This window comes from Candoia aspera, chromosome 6, assembly GCF_035149785.1.
Source record: "Candoia aspera isolate rCanAsp1 chromosome 6, rCanAsp1.hap2, whole genome shotgun sequence".
Classification (NCBI taxonomy): domain Eukaryota; kingdom Metazoa; phylum Chordata; class Lepidosauria; order Squamata; family Boidae; genus Candoia; species Candoia aspera.
In genome coordinates, this window is record NC_086158.1 from 32,939,526 (window position 1) to 32,961,225 (window position 21,700).

Sequence of the window (21,700 nt, forward strand, 5' to 3'; positions counted from 1 at the left end):
CTGAAATTGGTGGGAAACACATTTAGGATCGCGGCAGGAGCCGCCTGTTCTGCAGTTCAGGACTCTGAATTTTTCAAAGGAATCTTTTAAAAAATATTTAACTCCTTCTATCCTGGCTGGTGGGACCTGTACAGTATTTGCTAAGGGAGAGAATGAGCAATTCTGGGGCTTAATTAAACGATCGAAGTAACCCTTCAATCGGAATTTCTCTTCCCGAGGAATCTCGCAGGCATAAATGGAAGCCGCGCACAAGCTCCAACCGCCGACAATCCTTTCTGAGTGTGTGCATTGGGGGGAGCAGTGGTGAAAAATTGCGCCCCAAAGTGCACCCGCTCAGGATGGCTGTTCGGGGCAGCAAAAGTAATCTGGATGTTGGTTTTATTCAGCTACACAAGCAGAGTTTTAAATAACTTAAGGTTCTACGCTAGGTCTTTAGGAGTTTATGCTGCTGAGGCACAGACAACATCTATGCACATCAAGGGAGGAACATAAGCCTCGTTGCTTAGAGCAGCCATCGAGGCAGTGAGATGTTACTGGAGTGGAACTAATAGCAAATTATAACCATTCACTTTCTAAAGCAGTGGGAGGCAGTGAAATAATACTTCTCAGCCTCCCCGAACTGCAATCCATCGAAACACCCAGGAAATCAGGGTGTGTGCGTGTTTCTGTGCTATTTTCAAGGACGCTACTGAGGATGGAGAGAGAGGAAGGGCAAGCAGACATTAGGCTCTGAGGTATCAAAAGTTTTGGTTGGACTTCTGATACTTTACATGAATTTGGGACCCATATTGGACAGAAGCCTAAAAATTAATTCATAGAATTAATAGTAGGCTTCTAGGTGTGGGAGTTTTAAAAACAAATCGAAATATAGGTAATCAGTCATCTAAAGCTACAATATAGTAGTTAATCAATATGAAGCTAAGATATTATTGGGAAATGTCCTTGTGCAATGAAGTTAATTGCAGCATACAGTAAGAGTTACCTGGAAGTAACTCTTATTGTATGCTGCTGGACTTATTTTGTGCCTAGACACAAGAAATAGTGCATCTTTGTCGATTCAAACTGTGGCTCTTCATTAGATTTATTAAAGCTAGCTTCCAAAGAATGGGGTTTTAATTGAGGTTATCTGTTTAAATGCATCCATAAATGTATATCCAGACTACAAGATATCATATAAACCCCTGATTAATATGTTTCTTACATTGTTCAACCATTAACCCCCAAATGCAATGGGAAATCTAATGTCTAAATAAAAGTTTGGGAAGATTTTAGAAAGGAGGGGGGATTTATAATGGCTCAATCTGTATAATTGGGTTTTTAAAATGATGGAAAGCTTTAACTCCGTTAATTTACACAATAGTCTGAGAAATTCAGAGTACTTTGAAAAACAATCATTGTTGGATTCTGGCATGTTTTCCAGATGCAGTTGATTTCCTGGGAACACTTATGATTGGTCCTTCAATTCTAATCTCACTACTTGAGAGTAAGGCCATAATTTCATTGGGATTAATCTTCCATTGATGAAAATAAAATAACTACCAGCAATGTTTCTTTTCCTGTTTCAACGTTGGTAAAGCCATTTCAGCTACCCTTCTGGGCACTGAATGCTTCAGAAGGTAAAACAAAATCCTGATGGCACTTTATTCAAGTGCATACATGTTAAAAGTGATGATCACAGTCTCCTGTTTGCATATTCATTTCTTTTCTCTGATGAGCTGCATTCTAAGATGCAGGAATCTGGATCTTTATGTTACTCATCAAAATAATATACTAAGATGCATTTTCTCTCTCTCTCTCTGTCTCTCTCTCTCTCACACACACACACACACAGGACGCAGGTATAATTATGGCTGCATTGCTTTGCCCTGAGTGTTTTTAAAAACTTTTTCATACTCTAAACTCTTTTGCTCATGGAATTCTGTTTAGCTATCACTATCATATTGGCCCGAAACGGTCCCTTGTTCCTAAGATCTAAATTTGATTTTACTTTATTTTGGTTTCAGCGCTGACTTTTCATTCTAAGATAGCAAATGACCAGCCAATCTGTTTTGTTTTTAAATCAATAATTCCAAAGTGAATCATAAATTGTTGGGGGAGGGGAAAGGGAAAAGAGAGCATAAGCTTCAATCTCATTGTTTCCTTTATTTCAAAGAGGAGAAAAAACCTGAACGATTCTCATCCCTTTGATTGATTAAGGTCTTGAATAACTTGAAGCTTGAGAGTGACAGTTACTGAATAGACTATTGCCAAAAAAAGGAGCGCTGTGGAAAGCCGGGCTGGCACTTCAGAGTGTAAAGGAGGCGAGTTTGCTGGCACTTACCAAGTTATAAATAAAAGGACATGCACAATGGTACCTTCTTTCAAGACAGACAGTCTTTACAACACTCCTGGCGTCATATCCTGCTGTGGTCACTTCAGCTCCTAGTCAGTCTTTTCTTTTCTTTTCTCTCTCTCTCTCTCTCTTTTTTTAAAAAAATCTTTTTTCCCCCCACTCCCAGCAGTTTAGTTTCAATGCTATAATAAATTCCCGGGAAGAAGCGCTTCTTAGCGAAGTTCAGCTTAACAAATACATATATCGTGTCTATGTGTTTGTGTATCCCCCACCCCACCCCACGCAGAATCACATAAATGAATTCATAGGGATTCCTCGATCTGTTTAGTCTTGAAAGCAGGGACCTCTCTTGGGGAGAGACGGAGGCGGCTGTTTTCATCATTGGCTTGTGCCCGCCGCCCCTCCCGGAATAAAAGCCTGATTAATTTTGCCAAATGCAACTGCAGCTTCTAAAAGTTTCCAAAGGAAACGGGGAAGGGCATCAGGGTTGGACTGGGGGACGAGGGTTGGGAGAGAATTTTGCTGGATGTCAGGCACACGCCAGGGGAATCTAGTCTGGAGTGTGGAAGACAAAGAAACGTCTCAGGAGAAACGGCGAAGTTTCTCTTAATTTCTCCCAGGCTAACACTTATAGCTGCACATTTATAACCTCCCAGCAAAGACAGAAAAGGTAGGAGGGGGGCAGAGAAAGTTACTCCAAGCAATCAAGAGGCTGGCTATTTCCCTATTGTCATCTTCTCCCCGGTGGCATTGTGCCAAGAGAAGTTGTAAAAAGACCCACCGACCGACCGACCGACAGACCGAAAATAAAAAATAGACCGACTCTCCCCCCACCCTCCTGCATTTCCCCCCCTCGTCCAGCCGTTTCTCTGCGAAGAAGAAAAAGAGGGAAAGAAAGACACTTTATCAAGGGAAGAGAGGCAAGTCGCGGGTCACACTCCAAAGCCGGAGCTCTTCAATTGTCAGGATGAGAAGAGAAAGTTGGCGCGTTCATCCAATCAGCTCCGGGCTTCTCCAGACGGGACAGTCTTCCGGCTGGCCAATCGCGACGCAGAGATCCTAAGGAAGCTTGGGGTGAAAGAACTAATAAATACTCCAGAGCGGAGTTTCCTTTCACTGCAAATCAAGAACAAGGAGAAATCATCCCCGCCGCCTGCCACTCAAGCCGGGCGAGATCAATGCGAGCTTCTCCCCGGGCGAGAGCCGGCGGTTCGCGGGTTTGTTCAGCTGCTGAAGCCGTTGCGAATTCCTCTTTTTCGGGCAAAACTTTTCCCTTCCGCTCGTCTCTCTTTCTCTGCCACAGTTTTGCTCTAAGAGATCACTGACAGAAAGGAGAAAAGAGCCTCCCCTCCCCCATTCCTCAAGTTGGATCCCCCCCTTTCCTCACCCCCTCACGTTTTAAATCCCGATCTCTCCAGATTTTAAATTAACCTCCCCACCACCACCTTATTCTATGCGGACTTGTTATCAGAGCTGACCCGCCTTTCCCCCCCTTCTCCGCAATTCTTGGATATAATACGTTTGAGGTAGCCAAGCTGCGACCAAAATGACAACTCTGGGTGGAGCAGTCCCCAGGATGATGCGACCAGCTCCGGGACAGAATTATCCTCGCAGCGGTTTTCCGTTAGAAGGTAAGAACTGTGGAGCAGCAGGAGAGTGAGGAAAGGGGAGTTAAAAATAAAGGGTGTCCGTGTGTGTGTGTGTGGGTGTTAATCCCCGTGGCCCCCATTTGGTGAAGGAGGCCGATTAAATGGGCCTGGCTGTGGATCTGGAGTCTCCTTGCGTTCCTGGAACTAATTTGTTAGCGGAGTTGAAGAAGCAACTTTCTACGCACAGGGATCGAGCAAGGGCGAAGAAGAAAGCTCTCGGAATAATCAGCACCCTTTCCAATGGAAAAAAATCAAGGCCACTGCAGTTCAGGTGGCACACGTCCAAGGAAGCAAATCAAGCATAGGGATAAACGGCAGTGTTAAAAAGCATGCCCCAAATCATGCTGCCTTTCCCAACTTCTCCCTGCGAACCTTAGTTTACTTGACTTTGTCCTTTTTGCAGGAAGGAGAAAGGAAAAGAAAGAATGTTGCTGGAGAAGGTAGAAATCAGCTGCACTCTACAAATTTCCCTCCTTTTCTACATGAAATGCCATTGAACATAGTGGGTTAGAGTTTCCACCTCCGTACCTCGCAGGTGAAGGAGCCAAGAAACTTCGTAGCCATTTTGAAACGGCGATCTTACATTTCTAACTCAGCTAGGGGGGGAAAATCGCTTTACGTGGAAAAGAGTTCGCGGCACCAGGCCTTCCCTTTAGTTCTATCTAGTTTCCTCTGGCAACAAGAAAGTCTTGCTTTTAACAAGAATTAACAGACCTACTAAATTACTTCTGGTCTGTGTAGCAGCAGTGATTAATTTTCCCACCGAACAATTCCCTTTGAAATCATACTATTTCAGCTCAGCCTCTAATTCCCCCCCCCCCCCCGCTTTGGCAAGATTTAAGGAACTTCGGCCCAATGCCTCTTTGTGCACACTCATAAACACCCTCTGCCTTCCCCACACAAATCTAGAACATTAAAAGTATCTGCACAAATTCAAATGCAATTGTGGACACTCTCGATTTGCAGAGGCCGTCTTCTGCAGTTCCTTTCCATTTCTTTTGACTGGTAGAAAAGTTTTAGTTGTATAGTTCTTTTGTCCTGTTTATTAGTACTGGATAGTTTTTTTTCCCCCGCCTCATCTCACCAGCTTAGAAAGAGATTAAAAAAAGTGAAACTGCTTCTTCTTTTGGTAGTGGGTACATCTGAAGAAATAAACTTGTAGGGGAGGCAAGAAAGTGGCTTTAGCCAGCTGGTGCATGAGGTGGCAAAGCAAACAGTGTGCAACACTGTGCAAATTGCTTTGGGACAAAATGGATGTGTGTACAAGCAGATGGATAAATGCACAGAGATGGACTGGCAAATCATTTTTAAATTTATTTTTTCCAAGTCAATTCTTCAACTTCACTCCATCAGACAAATGTAACATTGATACCTTTTGTAGTCTTGTCACAGATATGTCTAGCTACCAGTACAATATCCTTTTCTAAACAATGCTACCTACATTTTAAAATCCCAATAGAACCTAAATGAAAATCCTGAAGTTCTTTAAAAACTAACAATAGCAGATTTAAATCAGACTGAGCTATGATTAGAGCAGACCAAATAAAATCCATGGGCTAAAGTTATTGACCTCAAGCCATTTATTTCAACAGGTCATATTCTTTGGATAGAATCCTTCATATATTAAAAAATATTGTACCTGACACACTTGAGAAAACCACACAATTCACAAATACCTACAAAATCTTAGTCTTTCTTTTGAGATACAGAAGAAATGTATGGTCCAAATATTATATTCAGAGATTCAAGTACAGGCAACTGTAAGTTGCTACTTACCATATTTTCCCACTTTCCCACTGTTTTAATTTAGAAATTATCTCTTGTACTTTTTTTTGTTTTCAGGGCTGGGGAGAGAATTCTTTTATTAGGTTGCCCATTTGTGTTTCTGGCTTTTGTGGTACAGTGCAATACTACCAGATGTCAAATTCAGACTGAATGTAGAGACTAAACTCCTGAGTTATCTGTCTAGATTTGGAAAACGAAAAGCTGTATTCAATCTGAACTCTAAACGGTCTCATTTGGAAGGAAGGTCCTTTAAGAACAGATGCTAAATGGACTGTCAGCTTTCTACTAAGAGTACGAATTGGCTAATTCAGCAGCCCCAATTAATAACAGAGGTTGAACATTTTAAAGTAGCCTCATGCATTATAAGTAGGCTGAAGTCCATGCTTTCAATAAATTTTAGCTAATTTGTGACCACAAGAGAACCATTCAATAGTGTTTAGCTTGGTTTGGCTAATTTTGAATGTGTGACTGTCATGTTCCAGGAAAAGTATCAGGATCAGGAAAGGGTATCAGGGTAGTATTAGCTTCCAAACGTATGGTGAACTCAAGGTCTGCTAGTCTCTTATGAATGTCTCTGCCTGTCCTGTGCACTGTCCCTCTTCTCTGGGAGTTTGGGAGGAAGGACCTCTGGATGTACCTGGCTCATCTCCAAACAAGTACTTTTTTTTTTTTATGTTCCCTCCATCCAGTCTCCACTCCTCTGGGCCAAGGCCGAGTCAATCAGCTCGGGGGTGTTTTTATCAATGGCAGGCCTCTACCCAACCATATCCGCCACAAGATCGTGGAGATGGCCCATCATGGCATCCGGCCATGCGTCATCTCCCGCCAGCTCCGAGTGTCACATGGCTGTGTCTCCAAGATCCTCTGCAGATACCAGGAGACAGGCTCTATACGGCCCGGGGCCATTGGGGGCAGCAAACCCAAGGTGAGTATCTCAGGAGGCAGACAGGCAGTGGGTACTCGGGGCATGGATCCTCTAAAATTTCAGTTTCACCTTACTTGCTGGCAGGTTAGATTGGCTCAGGTGATTTGAAGGATGATGTTGCTTAGGTCAATATAGAGTAAACCTGGCACTTGTGGAGAAGGGGTACCACCTTCATCTCAGCCTCTCTCCCTCCAGTTTTCTTCAGCACATTCCATGCAGTTGTAGTTTCTTTGCTTCATTCCCCCCACCACTGAAATCAGTCATCCCCTGAAAACAGATGGGAGTTGGGCCACCCAAAATATTCTTTGGGGATTATATTGTAACTGACTAGCTTTACTACTAATGAGGGTAGTACTACTAATGAAAGCTCTGGATCCACCTTTCAAATATTTTATGGATGTGCTTTGCCTTGTCTTCATTTGTGGGTTGTCTCAGCCCCTCTACAGGGACATTTATATGGGTAGTCTGGAACCCCACTGATCCCCTCACCCCAAGGTAATGCTGGTCTTACCTTTTAACTGTTTTACATCTTCCTGAAAATGGATAATTTTTTCCAATATGCAACAAAGTGTTGGGGAAAAAACCCTCACAGTACTTCATTATGAGGCCAGATCTGATTATATGTTGTAGGGTGTGGCCAGTGGTGTCCCTTGAGCATATTGGAAAGAGTGGTACTCACTTCCTGGCAAAATATATCAGCCATGCCATTTTCTAATCACTAGCATGAAAACATTGGCACCCAATCCATGAGGATAAAACCTTTGGTTAGCAAGGCATTATGAGCATCGGATGGAAACCACAATTTGGACAACACAATTTGTAGTGGCAGTTCTTTTGCTGACTCAGCAAGGGAAGGGCAATTTTCATGGGGAGAACCCTATATTGAACCTCAGACTGGGTCCATAGTAGCCTAGCATTTCAGATAAGCCCAGTTGTTGTGGCTAGTTTCTAGTTCAATATTCTGTGCCACTGAAAATTGGGTTAGTTTGGTATAGCTCTAGGTAAGTGTGTTGTGCAAACCTAGCCCATATGGATTTGGCCCCATCCTCAGATACTTGTACGGAGTGAGGATGAAGCCAAGCAGACCTCAGGGCAGAGTCACTCAGCAACTGCAATTTGACCTCCAACCAACCTGGCGGGGAGGCTTGCATGCATATTCTGACATCAACAGAGCCACATTTATCTGTGCTGGTTGTTTAGACTTTCTTCCCCACCCCTGAAGAGGACCGGGATGTCCAGGACTGGGAATGCAGAGTCTCTTTCCCCTAATTGGACTTGTACATTCTGGAGGGCGTATCTCCTTCCTAGCCTTAAAGCACCTTTGCTTGCTTGTTGTTGTGCGGAATAACACTTTCTCCTAGCTTCTTTCCCTTGGAGAGCTGTTTGGAGAATTTGTGTTGGTCACCCAATCCTAAATTAAGAGATTTAGATAGGCCTGGTATGTCTCCCACAATCAGTTGGTCACTAACTCTGCTGGAACCTGGAATGTTTCTGAGAAACAGTCTGGAAATTAGACTCCAGAGAAACCCAACTTTCCCTTTGCCTTTCAGGACACTGGTTGGATGCCCTCCTATTTCTCAAGGCAATGGGGCCTGCTTCTGCTACAGTAGCCCTCAACCAGAACCACTGCCCAGAGATCCAGCAAAGGGCGTGATCCTAAGGATCATCGCTTATCTGGTAATAGCCTGAGGATGAGGGTGCAAGCAAATGCCAGTAATAAGTGTGGGCTGAGCCAAAATGAAACCATACTTTTAATTTGTCTTTTTTAGTAGTCTAGTTTTCACTAAGTCACTACAATTCCACCTCAATTCTAAACTGATTTGGGGGTGCGGGGCACAGATACCAATTGAAATAAGTTGGTTTACTTCATAGTTAATTGATTTGGAGTGAAAGGTTTCTGACACGTAGATGGATATAATTTGTAACATGTATTTATTTATTTACTACCAAAATGACCAGCCCAATTATGACGTAGGTTTACACTAGAGCAGATTTTCTCTTTAAAAATACTTTTCATCTTTTAATAAGTTTATTTGATACTGATGTCTATTCTTCCCTCTCCCCTCACATTTGTCTTTAAAGAGAATGGTAGATGTGAAATCTGAGCGCTAATCTAAAGGTCTTTATATCACAGCTGCAGTCCTGTGAAAGTGAAAGTTGAAGCTTATTTTGTTTTGGTTTTTTTCATTTTCAACAGAGGGGTTTTATCATTCATGTTAAATAATATTTTGAATGTTTCCTATGAACACAGAAAATGCAGCCTCTGCTTTCCTTTTGGGGAAAATCTGTGGTTGCTTTTGTTCAGCGAAAGTTTTACTGCACTTTTGAAACTCTTTTTTAAACCATTTTGTCTGTCATTAATTAAATAGAATTTCCCCCCATGTTGATTCTCCCCCCCCCACTTCGGATATTTTAATTACATTCCGTTTTTATTTTTGTTTTGCTTTGCACTCGACCTTTATTCTTTTAAAAGAAATGCTTAATTTTAGTGGACATATTTGAAGCGGGACTGGGTGCCAGTTTACTTTCCTTTGAACCCTTTTGTGCGAACAAACGACACGCTTCTTTCTTCTTTTCTAAGTACCGGTCTCGATTCTGAATTGGTCCGCTCCCGCATTATCAAGTGTTGTTGTTTTCACCCTTCCGGAAGTCTCGCAAATTTTAAACGGTCTTCCCTGAATCCCGCCATATTCTTGACTTCGCTGCTTTAGGTCAGACAGGCGCTCCAAGGGCCATTTACAAAGCTGACGGCACGAAGTCTTGTCCAGAAAGGATCCTAGATTTTGTTCTGTTTTTCCGCACCGCCAGGCAGGGGCTATTTCCTTCGCCGGATTTACTGAGCGTCGCCTTCTTGTTATATTCCTTTCTCCGTCGTCTCTTTCCCTTCGCCTCTTCCCCCCTTTTTCCCCTTCTTCCATCGTGCTCCCCCGCCCCTCCCGCTCCCCCCCCCCCAACGATACAAACCTTGTTTCCTTTCTGGATTGCTTTTATTAAAGCAGGTGACGACGCCGGATGTTGAGAAGAAGATCGAGGAGTACAAGCGGGAGAACGCGGGCATGTTTAGCTGGGAAATCCGGGACAAGTTGCTGAAGGACGGCGTGTGCGACAGAAACACCGTGCCGTCAGGTAAGTCGCCCGGGAAAGCCGAGTTTAGACGGTAGCGCTGGGATTCAGCACCCGGCCGGCCCTTCCCTGACTCTCGCGGAATCCATCGACAGTTTCCTTCCTCGGTCTGGAAAGCTTGGATCTGGATGGACACTTGGTGCCTGCTTTACGCCTACCCTTGCTCCTAAGGGGATGTGCCTTGGCGGCGACCCTGTTGGGGAAGAAGTCGCTTGGAAAAGGAGCACCCGGGGACCGCACTTTCCCCGGTGTGCACCAGACCCAGCCCAACTGGGAATGGCCTGGCCGGTTTCCGCAGGCTGGGTCAGAGGGGAGCGCCCGGTGGTCGGATGGCTTTGCAGGGGAGGGTCACGAAAGAACGGTGGGGCTTGGGATGTCGCCCTTGCGGCAATCCATTGAACGCCGCGTTAGACTCTTCCCTGTCTCAGGCCCAGGGGATGCGGTGGGGAGAAACTAAATTATTGGCAGCGCTGCATCCCCTCCACTCTCACGCCGTCGGGGAATGAATGCGGAAAACCAGGCTTGATTTTATAGGCAGCGGATGAAAGGGAAGGGTGCAAAGACGGCGCGGTCCTGACCAGACGGTGCAGGCTGGGTTCGGGCGAAAGAGCAGAGGAGGACCAGCGAGCTCCGCTTCCTGGCACATCTCCTCCACCCAGGTCATACAGTCGGGTGATCCGATTAACCACGATTTGGGCACTTGTTTCTACGGGGCAAAAGGCTTGTTTTTACTTCACATCCGATAACCACGAAGCCTTCGTTTCTTCTCTTCCTTTTCTCGAACGGGGCTTTCCGGGGCAGGATTGTGTCGCAGACCAGCCATTATTGAGTGCGTACACGCATGTTTATGCTTACATAGATGGGTCTATGGGGATCATAAAATACGAATATTTTATCTTACTGGTTTGCCAAGATCCCTTCTGGATCGTCACCTCTTGCGGGTTGTTGTGGCCTCGGTCAGTTTGGTAGAAGTGGATTTCCAACCCTAGACTAACTACCAGCTTTATTTTGATGAAGAAAGTTGGAGGTGGAAGAGGAAGAAGCAAAAAGAAAAAAACCGGGAGGGACTGATTGGTGATGGCTTCTCTACCAGTCCTTGAAAGGAAACAAAGAGATATATTGGTACAATATATATAAAAAAAGCAATGGCAATCGCGTCTTGATTTCCATCCCTTCCTAGGAGAGAATGAAGGCTGCCTAGAGGTATTCCCCTTCCAAAAGGAATAGTGCCTCTTGGAAATAATTACGCTTTAAGTTTTTGGAGGTTTAGGGCAAAATCTTCTCAGGATTTTTCTACACAGCATTAAGTGCTTTGATTCCTACAGGGGCCCGATCATGTACTTCCAGAAATACGTTTAAAATATAGGTAGGACAATATTTCTAATAGCGATAAATACGAACGTGTGTGAAACCAGTTTGGTGTAGCGGTTAAGGCACCAGGCTAGAAACCGGGAGACGGTGAGTTCTAGTCCTGTCTTAGGCACGAAGCCAGCTGGGTGACCTTGGCCAGTCACTCCCTCTCCCAGCTCTGGAAAGGAGGCAATGGCAAACAACTGAAAATCTTGCCAAGAAAACTGCAGGGACTTGTCCAGGCAGTCGCCAGGAGTCAACACTGACCCGAAGGCACCACACACACACACACACACCGTGCTCGGCCTTCCCCACATGTTCCATTCGACTGAAATCTCCAAAGGGAGTTGCGTACGTGCGGACAAGGCCACAGGTTAGCGTGTCGCGGCTGTTCGGCAGCCTGGAAGGAAATTCTGCCCTTCGAAGTTGGCTTCGAAGGAATCGCGTTTCCCCTGAGTTGCTGCTCTGCTAATTTGAGAACAAACCTCCTCAAGGTCTACAAAACTGCGCTGCCTTCAGTTAGGAAAAAGCGTGCCAATTTTTGCTTTTGCTAAGTTAGGTGGCAGACCAGATCTCCTTTTTAAATAAAACCAAACTTTTATTATCTGTTGTTGTTCTAGTGCTGTTCAGGGCCGACGTGTTTTTTTTTTTTGGTGTGGTGGGGAATGAGCACCATCCTTCAATGCCTAGATTTTTCTGTCTATTGCTGCGTTCCCTAACTCGCTTACTTCTGGGGAACTTATCGATTTATTTTTCAATTACCACAATTTTTCCTGATTGGCTCCGCAGGCTAAATCATAAATTAGCCCCACGGGTTGGGGTCGTAAAACACACTAGGCTAAAACGTGGGTGGTTACTTCGTGGCTCGGGCCTGTATTCATTCATACGACCCGTGTAACCAAGTCGTTGAAAAGCATTTAGCGCAACATGTCAAAGAGGCTGAGCAAATTCAACTCCTTCGGTTTTTTTATGGTTCAGGGTTTTGTGAAAACTCGGAGGATACTTTGATCCGATAACTAGCCGAAGAGGATCTTTTGCAAACTAAGCCAGCGTGTGAGCTCTCACTCGATTTATCGGAAATGGGGGGAGGCGACGACCCAATTATAAATGATCGCGAAACCGCAATCAGGGGATGCACGGACTCAGCCCAGCCCCATTTCGTAATCGGAAGGGATGCTGAACCGCTGTTTCCAAGCATCATCCCAGTCCTCTATCTTGTGCCCAAGGGCGACTCGGAGCCTAGCCCGGCTGTGAGGCTTCTCCAGGTTCCCCGCTTCACGCCTGACCTGCCCTTTCTTTCTTTTTCTTTCCCAAGTGAGTTCCATCAGCCGCATTTTGAGAAGCAAATTTGGGAAAGAAGAAGAAGAAGGGGAGCTGGAGAGGAAGGAAGCGGAGGAGAACGAGAAAAAGGCCAAGCACAGCATCGACGGCATCCTCAGCGAAAGAGGTAAGGACGAGCACCTTCCCCGGGAGTGGTGTTGCGGGGAGGGGGAGGGGGAGGGGGAGGGGAATCGCCGCAAAAAAGCGCTGCGAGAGCAAGGAGGCCCGCCGTAGCTTGACTTCCCGGACAGGAGGGAGGGGGACCTGTGCTGTATCCAGAGAGTGGTCGTTGGGTTACCTGAATGATGGTGGCCGCTGTTGCAGATGGGCTCATCTGGTGTGTTTTCCTTTTCTGTTTGCGTGGAGGGGAAAGGTTGAACGGTAGAGGAGGCTGTTAGAGCTGAACAAAACGGAAAGGCACAATTTCGAGAGGAGCCCTAGGAAACTCCGTGGGCTGAATGGGGACTTTCTCGGGACCTATAGGTTGTGGGTGGTTTGGGCCCAGTGGGTTGCAAAAATCCCTCTTGTGGATGAAGTTTTTAGGTGAGATATAGATAGGTGTTGACTCAACCTAAAAGGCTTTTCAGAGGTGGTGAAAAGTGGAGCATTTGAAAAGCATGGTTGCATTTGTCTGCCTCTCTGATTTCTCCTTTGCCAATGGTAGATGTCAGTCTTAGGGATCAAAATTAAGATGACTGACATTGCAGCAACACTATTCCCCCTGTAGTGCTAACCAAGAGTCTAGTGGCATTTTAAAAACTATTATTATGTCCTGGACCAGGGGTCACTTCCTCAATTGCACAACACAGGTCTCCAGACCTAGGAAGAAATTAGCAGAAATTGACAGTGCCTAACTCTTCAGCGCAACTGATGTTAGATGGATTTTAGCCCTAATTAAACTTTATCCTGCCCCTTGGTTTCTCTAGAAAATTCTAAAACTCTCCTAGAAACTAGAAGAAGCACACCTGGGAAAGGAAAGTCCTACCGGGACCAGCCCATGGTGGTGGAAATGTCCTTCCTGGTTTTGTGCATTCAAGGTCAATGTCTTTTGGTGCTATAATTAAGCAGACAAAGATTGTCCTAACATAGATGTTGAGCAAATATTTCTTAGAATAGATGGAAGGCCCAGGAGCTGAGTGGAGAAGAAAAGAAACACCTTAGCAGTAGTCAGCAGCATCTGAACTGCTGCCCCATGATTTTAAGGAGTTCTGTTGAAACCAGTGTGGCTTGATTAGCAGAGAACATGGGTGGGATTGTGGCCATTATTTAAGATAAAATCCAAAGTTCATTGATCTTTTCTCTTATCCAGGTTCACTTTCTGAGGCTAGAATCCAGGAAAGTTGTTCTATTAAATGCAATGAAACTTACTTATTGGGAGGTAGCCAGTAAATGTTACTTGGCCTAAACTTCTTTAGTGCCTCTTAAACGAATTCCAGGCTTCAAAATGGTGCAGTTTATGCCTGCTTCTCCCAGAATATGCGTTATTACAATCAGTGGAAGCTAACTTAGGGGCTACTTAATTTTTCTAGATGGAATAGTAGGTGTGCTGCTGTTACATTTAGATTCAAGATTCCCTATCCTAGCAAGTAAAGCTTGCAGCAATTTTAAGGTCTATTTCTGGGGGTAAGCCTCTCCCCACCCTATTAAACACATAGGCAGCATTCATATAACACACTTCATCTGGCACTGACTTAACTGATTTCTGGATTCTCATCATACACTCAACAATAAACTTACCAAATGGATGGGGTTTGTACCGCAGTCTACGCCCCCTTCCTGAATATCTAACCAAGGTTAACTGTCACCAAGTTTAGCATGGTGTTGTACCAGTGCAGCTGCTGGGATTTTGCCCTGTGAGGCTGGCAAGTTGGAGAGCATAGCCACTCAGACTTATTTCTGAGCAATGATGGCTTCATAAGTCTCATGAGTTGAAGCAATTTTGTTATTCATGTCTCGGAAGGAAGGAACTTCTCTGGTAACAAGTAGAAGGCTGATCTGGAAGGGAGACATCCAGTCCATTTCCAATGTGCATGAAAAAAACTGTGGGGAGAAGGTGAGAGTTCCATGTTGCCCAAACAGCCATTGCTAGAAATATTGAGTCACTTGTATTTACACTATGAAAAATGGCTTGCAATCTTGCTGGGTCAAACTTGAAGTGGGAAGTGTCCTGGATGTGATACTGTGGTAGAAAATTTTGCTTTACAGAGAGGAGGAATACCTGCAAGGGAATAAGGATGCAGTTCTGTCTCTTCTCTCTCTCCCTCTTTGCAACTTTCAGATCTCACAGTATTCAGTTGTTACTTGTGAACACTTTGCAATCTGGAGAAAAAAGGCTCCTAATGCAGGACAAAGTGGGGGTGGGGAGGGGAGGAAGGTTTGTTGTCTGAATTCTTTGTGAAAAGCTAGTTGCTCAATCGTGTGGCTGGAGCTGTTGAGACCCATCCCCTCTGTGTCCTTAAATCAGGGCAGTATTTGGGGTTAGTCAAGCTGAAGTCATTAAATAAAAAGGGACCCGGGTAGGAAGGGAGGAGGAAAATCCTTGGGAGAAGGTCGTGATCCTGCCCTTTTCCCGAAGGGCTTCAAGTCAAAGAAGAGATGCTGTCAGTGGTGGCCTATATGAGAAGCTGCATTGACTACCACTTCAGTGGAAATTATTTTTTAGTAAATGTGTTCATGGTTGAAGTACTCCTCAAGTGCAGAGCAAGACTTTTCTTCTCTGTCTCAAACAATTTTGATGACTATCTGATAAAAGTTCTAATTTTTCACAATATCATCACAAAAATAGAAACCTGTGAGTAAAATTGTATCTGTACAGAAGACTCTTGGCATGTCAACTGATTAGTAAGTCTCAATTATTTATTCCTAGGTAATTTACTTCTATGTATGGGGTGGTTTGTAACATTAAGACACATGTGTGCACATATACAGAAGGTAACTAGATTAAGGAATAGTCCAGAATTCTGAAGACATTTACTGCCTTCCCCAAGCATGTTTGCTCCGATCTCCAGCAACAATTGAACTTTTCACATTAAGGAAAGTTAGTTTTACTTGGAAGTAATGTTCACTGACTTAACTGCATGGAAATGTCTTCTGGATCAAATAAAGTAGATTTAATTTCTATACATTTGTGTATGTGTTTGTATTTAAGACTCCATGTTGTAGTTACTGGCTAAATGAAGAGGAGGATATCCAGTCTACTTCTGTGCAGATTGTTGCCTTTTGTTGATATTATAGGTAGTAGATTTACAAGAACTTGTTGTCTGGGTTGGCAAACCTGCTGTGGCCAATGTTCTGTGTGACTTGTTGTCTGAGGTTCCCTGACAGTCCTCCTCTAAAGTTTGCCCTTCACATCTACCATAGGCCCTGGAGAACAGGAGACAAAAGTACCAAATGAGCTGGTCAAACATTTGTACAACTTTTCCAGCTTTTACAAAGAAAGCCTTCTATACACAATCTACACTTGGAGATGAACTTGGAAAACAAAGAGGGGAGAGTCCATTGAAACTCACACTTTAGCTTTGGCCAGACAAAGGTTCAGCTAGCAGCAGCTTGATATGGACAAAAGAAGGCACCCTTTTTATAATTCAAGGAGAAAAGAAGAGAAAACAGTCTCCACAATAGGGCCCAGAAAAGACATTATGGGCTTGCAATGAGGGATGAATTATTCAATGAGTCCCAATGGCTGATGCTCTGAAGAGTTTTATGGACTCTCCACCGTGGAAAAAGTGGCTATTTTCACCTACAAAATGTTTCTAGCCTTTCTAGATGGCTAGAGATGCCGACAGCCATTCAGGATAGACAACTGAAACCATTCTTCAGGACTATAGTATCCCTTTGCATTGTAAAAGCCAAAAGGAAAGAAGGGGAGGAGGGAGGACAAACACCCTCAAGCCTATTAGAGATTTAAGGAGAACTGCATCTTCACAGCGGCTCAATGTGTACGAAGGAAAAAAGAAAGAGCACAGAGGAGAACTATGCCAGCACATTTTTTTGTTTGTTTGTTTTGATTTGGCAAATAACAGAATGTCATGTCATGTATTTATGCAACTTATGTACATGATTCACATTACTATTCCAGTCAAAAGAGATTTTTTAGTTTTGCCCTCTACTTTTCTATAGCTGTGGTCCCTGTTTAGGCAGCCTTATTTTTTGCGTGAAAGTCGTTCACCACTTAGTATATCTTAACAGTGGGATGAAGTGTGTTGAATGAGGACTGGATGAGGGAAGAAATGATTAATGTTAATTGACAACATACTTTTTAAAAGTGGCTTCTAAATATTGATTCATGGGCTACAGTTCATAAACTAGTTAAATGGAAGCACCTGTATTTATGCTAGTTTCTCTCTTGGTCTCTCAGGTTTGAACACACACATTTGAGAATTAATTTCATTGATTTTAATTAAATTTAGCCAATATTTAGCTAACTGTTTGGGTAATATCTCAAGAATAGTGGAGATCACTTATATCTCCATCTCCATCTCTTCCTCTACTTCATTGCTCCCTTCAATTTATTTATTTCAAAATATTTTCTTTTAGCATTTCATGATGCTCAATCCCAAAACTAAGGCACTTCAAACTGCAAACAGTTTTTGTTTTGAATTAAGTTTAATTGTAAACATAAGAGTTTGTTTCTATTTGCTTCGCCAATATGGGCAAAACAAATGGAAATTCTTGTTAGTGCAAAACTGAAAATGCAGCCTTTTTCTTTTGTTTGCTTCTGCTTGAAGGGTAGTTTTAACATCTATGTAGATTGCAGGCACAATTACTAACAATGAGAAAAAGAAAATTGTTCACTGGTACCAACAAGGATTTGCTGTTATTAGTATAAAATAATATTTTTGACTGTTTAAAAGAACTGATATTGATGAATTTGAACATCATGCTTCAGCTGATTTTTAAGATAATTATATATACTTATTCTGGAATGCCAATGAAATGGAAATTACATCCAAGTACCTGCGCTGAATTGCAGCTTATTATTTTTAGTAGTAAAAAAAATACACAAATTTCCTTCATGAAGATAATTGTTAGTTTGTATTTATTATCATTAGAAACTCCATGGATATAAACTTGAGTTTTGCAAGGGAATGTGAGGAAAATATAGGCAAATTGCAATAAAAGCATCTACATGCATTTTAGAAATAACTCACGTGAAATGCAAATGTAGAGTAGGGAAATTTCTCTAATACATATGAAGCTCAGTCCTTCATGTCAGCAGAATGGCTTTGGATATCTATGGTAGTTAAGACAGACACAGGCTACATATTTTTGTTATATTTCTAAAGTGTATACTACACTGGTACTACTCCACAATAATAATCCTAATGGGGAAGATTCTATTGGCAATTCAGAAAAGCATCTAAACATTTGAGTAATTTTAAAGATTAAATAAACACATCTGGCTGCTTCCAAAAAAGCCTGTGTGTTTTAGTAGCTGACATGTTGTAACTGGATTAATAAAAATATTTTGGTTCAGTTTCTGACTTACCATTTTATTTATACAAATAAAATGACATCCAACATGAACTCCTTTCTTCTTGGATAAAAGACAGAATTCAAATAAGTCTTTTGTTCAATAAGTAACCCCCCCTATGAAATAGATAATCCACTGAAATAGCATTGTAATCACTGAAATTAAGAGAGATTGTTTTTGTAGTGGTTCTTATGATGTATCAAAGGAAGTGAACCATGCTGTATTCAGACTTGTATTACGTAGTGACCCAGTTACAGAAATGTTAGTGTCTGTTTACAAGTACTGAGAAAGTCAAGGCTTCTATGAACATCATGCAGCAAAAAATCTGCATTTTTTATAAGTTAGTATCATTATCAGTTGCAGTTTTATTATTACTTACAATAACTAAGCACAGTGGAAACATAGAATTAAACAACAATGGGTGCTGTAACATTATAATTACTTATAATATCACAACAGAAATAAGGAGCTTGAATTCAAAGGTCCATGACATGTAATATTAATCTCTATATACAATCAAAGGAACAAGTGTTTGTTTTAAAGCACCTAGGAAAGTGAAGCATTTCTAGTGCTTTTTAAAACTGTACGTGATCTGATTCCAAGCATACTCCTGGTAGGACTCTATTCCAAAGAACTGGAGTGAAAAAAAGCTTTTAACCGTGATATTCTAGCAGGTGGTAGAATCAAATGACCTTCCTTTAATAATAGGGCCAAGCACCGAATGACATGAACTACCAAATAACTGGGTGTGTCAACCTCATTGATTTGTACTGGTATCTTTCTCGAATTCTCAAACAGTGCAACAATTGTCAATAAGAAGAGGTAGGGGCAAAATAAGAATAATGCAAACAACAGTATTCTGGATACAAATCAAGGGACAGAGTGAGGTTTCAGGTAACCTGGTAAACAGGCTGCTCCAATAATCCAAGCGTGACACAATCGGAGTATCAGCTAAATGATTGGCAGTCTCAGTAATGAGGAATTGACAGATTCTGTGAACATTCATTAAATGGATGAGCAGATGGCGGCAGTTTCATCAGTTCTCATTCAGTTCAATGAAAGAGAATTTGTTTTTGTAATTTCCTGCAAAGGAGAACTTCAGTGCAATTCTTCTGGGTAGAATGGGTTGTTCTTGCACTTATTTAGTTCTATGGTGGCCAAGGAACAAGTGTGTGTATCCCATATTGCATTGTGCAATCTTTTCTCATCTGATTTGCTATCTCACTGATTTCCCACGCTTCAGTTGAAGATTTCATGAATGAACTCTTCCCACTTAGGTGTTTCAGACTGGGAAGTGTGGGCAGCCAGGGAGATTTCAGAGTAATGGAGACATATATAAGAGAAAACAGCAAGAGTAGCATATACTACTCTATTACCAGTAAAGAAAGAATAAAAATGCCACCAAAAGAAATTGGATGGGGGGAGTTCTTAGACTCAGGATGCTTAAGAGGAAAAAATTATGGTGGTAAAGTGGGGAGGGAGTTCCACAAAATGGACCCCGTAATCAATAATGTTTTTTCTCTAGTTTTCACTGATACTTTGCAATCAGGAATGAGCAGGCTGGTATAAAGGAAGGCATTCCTTTTATAAGGCATTTCTCAACTTGATGCCCTCCAGATGTTTTGGACAAGAACTCTCATTATTCTTGGCAGCTTGGCCTTTAATAGATCAGCCATAGCAAAGAACCAAAATGAAAGTGATCAGGTATCTCAAAAGGATATAGCTAACCATCTTATTCTACATACAATATGTCTACTGATTTGGGAATAAGCTGAGTTGAATCCTATTAGATGAGTGAATAAATGGAATATAATGACCAATCAAAAGCTTGCCCAGGGCATTTTGGAGTTCTATTCTCTGTATTTGTTTTCTAAAGAAAAATAATAATCTGTTACTTGGTGATCTTTGGAAAGTTATATTTAAGAATGTCTTTCTTCCAAGATGATTTCAGTTTCTTTAAATGAATGTTATTGATTATGAAGGTTGTGTCTGAGATTATTATTTATGCTGGTCAGTTTGTGTTTCTTCTTTGTTTAAGGGTATACTTTGTTTGATTGTTATGGCTTTTGGATAAAAAACAACCAAATTTTGGCTGATGGACTTCAAGTTAATTTGTTTAGAGTCTCAGTTTAAAACTTCTGTTGTCACATTTAGTGATTTTTATGCTGCATACATTATAATGGATGATGCAGACTTTCATTTTAGGTCAACCACTCTTCAGTATCAGTGCAGGCCCATTTTACCAAGTCAATAGAATGCATATCTACTTCATCATCTGTTGGAAATAGCTACATGCTGGGGATCAGTGTGGAGGAAAGACTGGGTTGTGAGATAATCCAAGTTATGTAATGGATTATTCAAAATATTCAGAAAACGATTCAGGTACACCTATATGAAATTCCTTTCATACATCATGGTAAGTACAGTATGTAAGAAACTATTATCATTATCATTATTGTTTTGTTTTTTACTGTTACTCATGACTTGATCATATACTACATGATGCAGTAACAGGTAAAGTCTTGGCACTACCTGTGTAATACAAGTAATGCATATCCTTTCTCCTCATTATTGATCTCAGGTTGGTATTAAGTGTATGGGAAGAAACCATTGTATTGGCTTTGCCATCTGTTGCCCATAGAATTGTGCTCTAAATGTAAAGAAAACCCAAAGCTCAAGGAAAATCTGATTACTGTAATTCAGAACAGTTGATGTTGTGTGGACAGCTCTAACTTGCCCTACAATGAATCGAAACTCTCCAAAATGCTCTGGCTTCAATCTGCTGTTCTGGAGTTCTAGAATTCTACTAATAGGGACGTTGCCACAGTTGTGACAAAAAATGGTGTTTATATAAAATGTCATCGATGGAGGGCTGAAAAGAGGAGGTAAAGTGGAGAATGGATTGCAATCAGTCTACCAGTGGTTTTCTCAAGCAGCTTGCCCTGCACAGTCCTATTGTGGAAGATGCATGTTCACAAAGAGTTTTAGCTTTTGAACAGAGTTCCTCTAGATGAAATATATGCAGATGGCCTAAAGGGAGAGATGGTTGCATTGCAGTGGCTAGGGTTCAATTGCTTTCTCGGTAAAGATCAAAAGGGGATAGCAGTTTTAAGCAGAATAATGAGAATCATTCCAACAAGTACCAAGTTCTGTTCCTCAAATTGTTCTCTGAGGGGAATCAAGTCTGAATACTTTGGACTGTTTCTGAAGCTCAATCTCTGCCATTCCTTCAAAGTTGTGAAAATCGTTAGGGAAATAACAAATAACGAGTAGGTTATTTCCCTAACCTACTAACTACTAACCCATAAAGGAACCTTTGTTAGGGCTAGCAATCAGTTAAATTTTATCCAGAGTTTGTACAGATTACTACAAAGATTCTCAAATAAATTATAGCAAGTCTTCAGTAGCTAGAGATATTGCTCTGATTTATAATTTGCCATTCTAGAATCTACTGGTACTCATAGACAGAGAGTGTGCATAACAGTTCTGAAATTTACCCAGAGAACTTCAGTTATTGTCTGGATTGCAAATATGAGACACGTGAATGCTTATGCCTTTCTGGCAAATGCATAGAAGTTGTATGTATAGAAAGTTGAAAACCCATTTGTGCTGATTACAGCAACATTAGATGTGACAATGCATACAATACCTTTGGGATTCAATTCTTTCACTTTATGTTTGTCTGGCTTATTTGTAAATGTTCTTGCACAGATAAAACTCCTTTCTAAAACTGGTGCGATGAG

The 21,700-nt window shown here is 42.0% G+C and overlaps 1 protein-coding gene across 4 annotated transcripts in view; it reads left to right on the forward strand.

Moving 5' to 3' along the window:
* The first annotated feature begins 3,736 nt into the window (after positions 1-3,736).
* Positions 3,737-21,700, forward strand: part of PAX3 (paired box 3) — a 99,819-nt gene continuing 81,855 nt past the window's right edge. For 3 of the 4 annotated variants that reach the window (XM_063306110.1, XM_063306107.1, XM_063306109.1), the window contains exons 1-4: positions 3,737-3,963; positions 6,456-6,691; positions 9,688-9,817; positions 12,480-12,611. In XM_063306110.1, the coding sequence (XP_063162180.1) occupies positions 3,879-3,963; positions 6,456-6,691; positions 9,688-9,817; positions 12,480-12,611 (583 nt within the window). In that variant the 5' untranslated portion in view covers positions 3,737-3,878. The remainder of the gene's footprint in view (positions 3,964-6,455; positions 6,692-9,687; positions 9,818-12,479; positions 12,612-21,700) is intronic. The other variant, XM_063306108.1, reaches the window with a different exon arrangement.